Consider the following 9,270-nt stretch of genomic DNA (forward strand, 5'->3'; position numbering starts at 1 on the left):
CAAGAATAACCATCGAACTGCACTTCTAACCGTCGAAACGCTCCTCCATGATCGCTGATCATGTTGCCTTATAGTTAGCTCCACTACGCCAATACCTGCAGTTAGGCTTCCCTCCTGATTTTGAATTTAAATGTGCGTAACCGTTGAAGTCACATCACTTTGCATCTTTTTGCTGATCCAGTACTATGCAGATCTTATGAAAACCAATACTAACTGCCACGTGGGCAATCACGATCGAAGGTTTGAATTGTCTTCTCATATTACCCTCAACCTGCCATGTGTTGAATTGTGAGTGGTTTTATATAAAATATGTAGCCAACAAAGACCTTACCTTATTATTATTTTTTTATTTTTTTTTATAAATATATTTTGAACCTTCCATAATTAATTTTTTTTTTAATGCATTTTAATCGACAAATTTAGTCACCTGATAACTGAGCCACTTCTGCACAATTGGTTTATCCACTACCCTAGTCTCCATGGAAGTACATGTGCCTTTGGATTAAGAAACAAGAATCGAATATCATCACTTACATGCCAATTTAGGGATTGTTTGGGATGATCTAAATAAATGTACTTTTTATCTTTTTACGAAAAGATGTGCAGAAAAGTAGAGAAGTGATGTGATGAAAAAAAGATAAAAAGATAAAAAGATGAATTATTTGAGATATGCCAAACTTGACCTTAACTTTCACAATACGTTCTCTTTCAAATTATATTTTAACTTCGTCCAAAGTGATTGGGCCACATTAGTTTTTTTATTTTCATGAATAAATCTGCAGTAATAAATTTATCAATCAGGACTTATAAATAAATAAATCCAATTAATAAAACTTATTAATAAACGTCCCTTTTATTTTGTCACAGCTCTATATACTCCAAATACTAAACGGATTTCATATTAAATTTTTTGTCACTATAAATGCAAATGTAGTGGAGTGCACATTAATAAAAACTAAACTTCACTTCAGCTCATTGGGCCAATTAGAAGACCTTTCAGTAATCCAACCAGTTTACAATTTTATAATTATGTGTCAGTTATTCGTGAAAAAACTTAAATTGATGAAGTACATAGTCACATGAGTTAATCATATTTGTTTGGTTTTGAGTTTTTAAAAATAATTTTTGAGTTTTTTTTTTAGTAAATATTTTTCATATGGGCATTGCTTCCAACCCCAGTGACACCCCCCGTGACGTGGCAACGTGTGGTTGGCTGAAATCCAAAAAAAAAGAAAAATTGTTTTTGAACCAATCAGGGACGACCCCCAGCACCCCCAGCTGGGGGTCTAAGTCATTTTCCTTTTCATATTTTAGTCTAATTTTTTTTAAGTGCACCTGATCTAAATGTACTTAAAAAGTAAAGATTTGTGAAAAAATCAAAAATTAATAAATAATATATATATATATATATATATATTGAAATTTTGTATTTAATTTCGTACTTTTAAATGTATATAGATTACAATAATTTAAAAAGTAAAAAAAAAAAATTAAAATATTAAAAAGAATGACCAAAAAACTACGAAATCAAAACTCGAAAACTAATTTTGAAAATTCTTAAGCCTTTTAAAAAAATTAACGGTATATTTTAAAAATTATATTATCATTCAAACATTCCAAAACAAATATGATAAATCATGTTATCAAATCAATATAATTTTTTTACATTAATAATTTACACAAATTTAAATAATAAAAAAAACAGATAAAATTATCTAATGAGTCATGCGATGGCCCAAATCCCGGGAGTGAATGGTCTAATCCTTTTATTAGGATGAGGAAAAATTGTTTCATGTCCTATATGGCATTGCTTCAATTCAATCCAAACCATTCATTTGGATTGATGCTACACAAATTTATAATTTGAATTAATTTATGACATTGTCACGTCCATACTTTGGACAATGAATAATTTGCTCATGGATGAGAGACTATCCATGTTCGTGAAGATAATGTACACATAAAGGGTTGGTTTGACATGCTTAAAAAAAGTTAAAAAGTCAAAAAATCACTATCGTATTAAGTCATATCATCTTATTTAAGTCACATCACCTCTCTAACACATCACTTCAAATCTAATACCAATCCAACCTATATTTCATAAAAAGTCAAAAAGTGCACTTATTTAGATTATTCCAAATATGTGTCGTCACGTTTATTTTAAGTTGCTGCATAGTTTTAGTTTTTATGATCTCAACCACCTATATAAATCGAGTAGTCGCTGTGTTTGATTGAGAGATTTGAGAATGAATTTGGAAAGCAAAAGGGAAAAGGTATGTGAAATTATGTAAAACTTAAGTATATTTTATTCCCATTTCACCTATTTTTTCATTTTCCTTTTCAAATCTCCTCCTCAAATTCTCCAACTAAACACCACATAAAAAAAAAATAATAAATACACAAAAAAAAAAAATTAAGGAAATTTTGAAAAAAATTCCTTCCTCGTAAAAATTTTCATGTCAACAACAGGACATGCCTAGTGCTCTAACGACAGAGTGCACATAGCGTGCACGTAGGAGTAATGATACATACCTCTAATTTGAGAGCTCCAAATGGAGCTCTGGTGAGCTGAAAGAGAAAGAGAATAGAGAGAGACAGAGAGAGAAGTGTGGGCCCTACCTTCACATGGGTACTCTCCACATCATTAGAGTTGTATTAGAACTCTTAAACATTTTTGTTAAACTTTCTCATCAAAATTTATTAAGCAAGATCTATATTAGTCATAAAATTTTGAAAACAACATATACAGATAAAACACAAAAAAAAAAAAATTTACTATCTAAATTTAATATATTAAATACTGAAATTTTACCATTACTATCATTAATCACCATATTTACTATGATCTTTATCATTATTAGTAAAAATATTACATTTTTTTTATTATTATTATCAAAACAATGATAACATTAACAAGTAAAATTTCACTCTCTTAACTTGAACAGCAAAATTTTACTATGTAATTTTTAGTATTTAAATATTGAAATTTCATCATCATTATCATTAACCATTTCACTTGCTATCATCTTTATTATTATTAGTAAAAATATAATTTTATGAAAACAGTGAAATGATAATATTTGAATTAAAACAAAAATAACGTTATATGCATCAATTAGTGTACTAATTAATTTATCAATTGATGATGTGACATAATTTAACCCTCGTTTGGTTTTCATTTTGTGGCTAAAAAAATACAAAAGTCTAAAATAGGCTACATAAGCTAATAAGATAAAATGTTACATCCAAACCATAATCATTAAATTTTTTCTTTCACAAAAGTTAAAAAAGTAAAAAAAATTCAAACCAAACGAGACTAACAAAGTTAGGCTAAAAAAGCCTTAACACAAAAAGGTTGGCTATATTAGCCAATGCCAAATGAAGCTTTAAGAAGTTTTTGATATTTATAATTTGTATAATAAGTGAAGTCAATAATAATGTCATAACTAATGTTAGTACATCAGTTAGTATATTAATTGGTGCATGTAGCACCACTGTTAAAACTATGAAACAATTTAATTTGAGATTACAACCTTAATATTCATCAGTGGATAAATATTAACCGTCATGATTGTGTCCCCTCTAATCACCACCCCCACCACCTCCCACACACACGTGGCGGGTGGTGATTGGAGGAGAAGGAAAAAAGAAAAAAGAAAAAAGAAAAAAGAAAAACTATCTAATGAGGTTGATAGGGGGTCAAGGAGGAGGAAAAAAAAGGGGTTTCGAATCTTTATTCAAATATTAATTACTATTTTAAGTAGGACCCACACATGACTTCTCAATTATTATTATTTTTTAATAATTAAGTGTCCGGATCAATTTATCGATACTTCGACTAATTTTGCGGATGTGATTCTAAAGAGTTAATAGGTATAGAGAAAATAAAATAAAAGAACTACTTCCTTGACTCTTAAGTTGGAAATAGCTAATGTCCTTTGTAGAAATAGTCTTGATGTTCAAAACATTTGTGGACAAGGATATGATGGTGCTAGTAATATGCGTGGCGAGTGGAATGGATTACAAGCTTTATTTCTAAATGAATGTCCCTATGCATATTATGTACATTGTTGGGCACATCGACTAAAATTAGCACTAGTTGCGGCATCAAGAGAGGTAATCCCAGTTCATAAGTTCTTTTCTAAGTTAACTTTCATTGTTACTATTGTTGGTGCATCTTGCAAGCGTAATGATGAACTACATGAAGCTCAAGCTACTGAAATTGCACACTTGATTTCCATTGATGAACTTGAGACTGGAAGAGGGGCAAATCAAATTGGCACTTTGCAACGAGCTGGAGATACTAGATGGAGCTCACATTTTAAATCAATATGTAGTTTAATAAAGATGTTTGGGGCAACTTGAACAGTTCTTAAAAATGTAGTCAATGATGGATCCACTTATTCTCAACGTGGGGATGCCGATGCAGCGTATGATATGATTTCATCCTTTGAGTTTGTTTTTATTATGCATTTAATGAGGGAAATTATGGGTAGAACTGATATTCTTTGGCAAGCTTTGCAGCAAAAAACCCAAGACATCTCAAATGCTATGCATTTAGTTGCAACTACAAAAGCACTTATTCAAAAGTTGAGAGAAGATGGTTGGGACAGTCTCGTTGGGGAAGTAAAATTATTTTGTGAACGATATGAGATTGAAATACCTGACATGAGTGCTCGATACAGTGCGAGTCGAGGTCTCATAATCAACAAAATCACATAACAATCGAGCATCACTATCGAATAGATATCTTTACTGTTGCAATCAACTCTCAGTTACAGGAACTAAATCATCGATTTAGTGAGCAAGCAATGGAGTTCCTTAATCTTAGCTCAAGTTTGGATCCTAAGAGTGCATATAATTCATTAAAAATTGATGATATTTGCACTCTTGTTGAGAAATTCTATCCTCAAGATTTCACAGAGCAAGAAAGAATTCGTTTGAAATTTCAGTTGCAACACTTTGAGCTTGATGTGCCTCATCATCCGGATTTACAAAATCTCTCCACAATTTCTGAACTATGCCGAGGGTTAGTTGAAACGGGAAAGTCAAAAAACTTACTATTTGGTTCATAGATTGATTCTTCTCATATTGACACTTCCTGTTTCAACCGCTACTACAAAAAGGGCATTTTCAGCAATGAATATTGTAAAAACTAGCCTTCGCAACAAAATGAAAGATGAATTTCTTACAGATTGTTTGGTTGTTTACATTGAGAAAGAAATTGCAGAAAATTTTAGCTCAGAAATGATTATAGATGATTTCTATTCTCTGAAGCATCGTCGAGCACAACTTTGATAGGAAAATATGTGCCTTTTTGTTAGTTTTACAGTAAATGAGACAAGATATAGTCATTTTGTAACAAACTTTTTGTTATATCATGGTGTTAATATATAAAGAATTTTAATCTTTGTTGCTTCATAAATGGTTATAGCTAGTGGATATTTATTTATTTATTATTTAAGTCCACATTTATAATATTAATTTGGCCCCCCTAATTAAGAAATCCTACCTCCGCCCCTGGCCTACGCCACTTTTGGTCTTGATTCTCTTCATTGCTTCTATAAGTCTGTGAGTATGTATTTTGAAATTCTTCCATAAATTTGTGGGTAAGCATTTTTTGAATCTTCTGAACTTGAGATAACTGCCATTCTTATTGAATTTTGATTTGAATGAGAAACGTAATCCTAAAATTCATGTTTTGGAGCTTGACCTTGTGTTGATAAATCTTACATAGATAGAGTATTAATGTGGCAAATGAGGGATTGGTGTTGCTACTGAAAATTTTGTTAGACTTGCTCGTCTTGAAATTTGTAGAGTAAATAAATGTTGTTGCAAAAGAAATTCAAGGAAATAAGTCCCTCATATTGTATATAAATCTTGTTGTCGAATGATTGATTGTTACAGCTCCAAGAATAGTGAAACCCGATATTGAGCTTTATATACTTGATGAATGAATTTCTGATATCCAAATTCAGTGAATGTTTCGCTTGGAAGAATAAACTGATGTAACAGAGAATAAGACCATATATTGTTATGTGTTGATCTTGTGGACACTTGAGGAAATAAAATGTTGATGCTGAAATTTTGTTTGAACATTGTTGCTTTATGTCGGCTTGAGAGGAACCGGCCCGAAGAGACAAAATCTTGATTGTTGCATTTTTCATGAACTTGCTCAGAGGAATAAAATTGTTGTAGCTTAAGCAGATCATTACTATTGTTGATGTCGCCTCTATTTTGGTAATGTTTAAATCATAATCTGAACTCGATATTGTTTGTCTAGTTTGTCGGCTTTACTATTTTAGGCAAATAAATTTTTGTGCGAAATCCACGACCCCGGGGCCCTCAGAAACCGCACTAATGAGAGCAAGGGCTATCCTTTGGAAGTTTGAACGAGAACAAAACTGTCCCTCAGGAGTCCGAAAATAGCTTACACCCTACTTCGGCAAGAAAGATCCCTCTAGAAGGCAACCGAGTCTACTAAGCTTGCACCAATAGAAGTAAAGATTGTCTCTCAGAAGTCCGAGCAAAAGCAAGGTTGTCCCTCAGAAGTTTGAGCAGAAACAAGGCTCTCCCTCAGAAGTCCGAGTGGAAACAAGGCTGTCCCTTGGAAGTCCGAGTGGATGCGCACTTCTACTTCAGCAGCTAATGGAAGCAAAGGCTATCCCTTAGGAGTTCGAGTAGGAGTCCACTCTACTTTGAAAAGAAAGATCCTCGGAGCTTGTATTGATGAAAGCAAGGGCTGTTCTTCGGACCCACACTAATGAGAGCAAGAGCTGTCCCGCGGAAGTCCAAACAGAAGCAAGGCTACCGAGTCTCGAGGGCTGTTCTTTGAAAGTCTGAGTGGGAGCACACACACTACTTCAATAAGAAAGATCCTCGAAGCTCGCACTGATAGAAACGAGATTTGCTCTTCGAAAGTCTGAGTGGGAGCACACACTCTACTTAATAAGGGAGATCCTCGAAGCTCACACTGATGGAAACGAGGTTTGCTCCTTGGAAGTCCAAATGGAAGCAAGGGCTGTCCCTCGGAAGTCTAGGTGGAAGCACACTCTTTTTCTTGGCAAAAAAAAGATCCCTTCTAGCTGGTAACAGCAAGAAAGATCCCTCCTAATTGGCAACCGAATCTACCAAGCTTGTACTAATGGAAGTAAAGATTGTTCCCTAGAAATCCAAGCGGAGACAAAGTTGTTCCTCGGAAATCAATTGGTTGTACACTCATTTCTTCGACAATCAATGGAAGCAAATGTTATCCCTCGAAGCTCGCACTGACGGAAGCAAGATCTGTTCTTTGAAAGTCTGAATGGGAGAACACACTATACTTCAGCAAGAAAGACCTTCGAAGCTCGCATTGATGAAAACAAGGGCTATTCTTCAGAAGTCCGAGTGGGAACACACACTTTGCTTCAACAAGAAATACCCTCAAAGCTTGCATTGACGGAAGTAAGGGCTATTCTTCAGAAGTCCGAGTGGGAGCACACACTTTACTTCAGCAAGAAAGACCCTCAAAGCTTGCATTGATGAAAGCAGTGGTTGTTCTTCGGAGGTCCGAGTGGGTACAACACTCTACTTTAGTAAGAAAGACCCTCGAAGCTTGCATTGAAGGAAGTAATGGCTGCTCTTTGGAGGTCCGAGTGGGAGCACGCATTATTTTGGCAACTAATGAAAGCAAAGGTTGTCCCTCACTAAGTGGGAGTACACTTCTACTACATCAAGAACAGTCCCTTCAGGTTGGTAACCGAGCCTACTATTCTTCTTTCTTCTTTAAGAGGCAACAAAAACTCAAAACTATTTCAAGCAACATAACACAATGAAGATACACAATATAGAAAAAATAACTTCTAATGGAAATACACAATATGGAGGAAATGACTTTCTTCATAACATAAGAAAGAAAGCTAGAAAATTCTTGGACAATGCAAGAAATACAAATTGTAAATGTCATAGATAGACTTCTTCTACGGAATGTTGACATTTGCCCCTAGAGTTGCAAGGTCATTTGGAAAACTTTCACCAGCTGCTCGGCTGTGGCCGTCATACACCATCATGGCCACGTCTTCTAAGATATCCTGGGGCCCTTATTCTTTGAACTCTAGCTCATCTACTTCGACTTTCTTTCTAAAGATCTTCTTAAGTGTCTAGCACTTTTCTGTAGGATGTCCTAGTGATCGGTGGAAAACACAATAATTAGGACCCTCGCGGTTTCTCTTCGGCAAAAACTCTTCGATATGAGGCAACTTCAGTTCCCCGTCTGCCACCCATTCTTTAACTAAGGCCTTCACCTCCTCAACACTACACGGAAAAGGAGTGTCATCTTCGCCGTATTTCCTCTTCTGACCTCTGAATTCCTCCCCCTGCGACTATCAGGAAGAAGACACGGAAGCCGCCGTGACAGAAGGTCCTCAGGATGACTTGAAGCTGGTTTTATAACTAGTCTCGAACCCGATCTCCTGAGATTGAGGTATGTTGATGTTCCGAGATGCTTCAATTAGTGTCGAGAATGTGGGTAGCTTGTGATTAACTAGAAGCATCTTGTATCCGTTCAATGCCCCTTCAACACAGATTTGGACCAAGTAGCTTTCCTCCACAGCATCATGACAGTCTACGGCTTTGTCTTGAAACCCCTTCACATATTTGAGAATGTCTTCACCTTCCCGCTACTTTTCCTTACACAGGGTAAGTGTGGTCACTTTCTCGGCCACCTGAAAGAATTTGGCGTAGAATTTGTTGACCATCTCTTCCCAACTTCAAACAGATTTTGGGGCCAAGTTAATGTACCAACTATATGCTCGGTCAGTGAGGGACTTAGAGAATTCTCTCAGCCGGAGGACGTGATTTGAACCATGAATACCCAGAGTCTCAATGAATTGCACAACATGTTCTCGCGCATTTCCTTGTTTGCCATCAAATTTAATGAACTTCGGCACTATGTAAGCCTCAGGGTATGGATAACTCAACATCTCAATAGGGTAAGGTGGCTTGACATCCGAATCAAGCAAAGCGGGTAAAGTCCTCTTTCCCCGTTCGAGATCGAACATGGCTTGTACATCGGCGAGAGTGAGAAACTGTTGAGGGAGAGAGTTTGATGGTGGTATTCCCAGAACTTGGCTTATGGACCCGAAGACTGAGCAAGGGGCGACTTGGCCATTCTGGTGCTGCAAATTCATCATTGGTGAGGACATTTGATGATACTGGCCATCCGCGCGTATAGACAAGCCAGTTGGTGATGGGACATTGAATTGAGGCCCGTAAAGTCCATCGTATAGCATC

At 35.4% G+C, this 9,270-nt stretch overlaps 1 protein-coding gene across 1 annotated transcript; it reads left to right on the forward strand.

Moving 5' to 3' along the window:
- Positions 1-3,999: 3,999 nt before the first annotated feature.
- LOC145793641 (uncharacterized) lies at positions 4,000-5,298 on the forward strand. Its single transcript, XM_082876506.1, has 4 exons — positions 4,000-4,279; positions 4,370-4,626; positions 4,782-5,029; positions 5,076-5,298. Exons 1-4 carry the CDS (start codon positions 4,000-4,002, stop codon positions 5,296-5,298), a joined length of 1,008 nt encoding a protein of 335 aa, XP_082732632.1.
- The last annotated feature ends 3,972 nt before the right edge of the window (positions 5,299-9,270 follow it).

The sequence above is a fragment of the Camellia sinensis genome, chromosome 6 (genome assembly GCF_055761805.1).
Source record: "Camellia sinensis isolate YWXY chromosome 6, ASM5576180v1, whole genome shotgun sequence".
NCBI lineage: Eukaryota > Viridiplantae > Streptophyta > Magnoliopsida > Ericales > Theaceae > Camellia > Camellia sinensis.

Bases quoted from the DNA above. Each gene is read 5' to 3' on its own strand.
- LOC145793641 (XM_082876506.1), top strand. From the start codon at position 4,000: ATGCGTGGCGAGTGGAATGGATTACAAGCTTTATTTCTAAATGAATGT. The intron at 4,627-4,781 runs GTAAAATTATTT...TCTCAGTTACAG, and splicing joins GGGACAGTCTCGTTGGGGAA to GAACTAAATCATCGATTTAG. The intron at 5,030-5,075 runs GTTAGTTGAAAC...TTTGGTTCATAG, and splicing joins ATTTCTGAACTATGCCGAGG to ATTGATTCTTCTCATATTGA.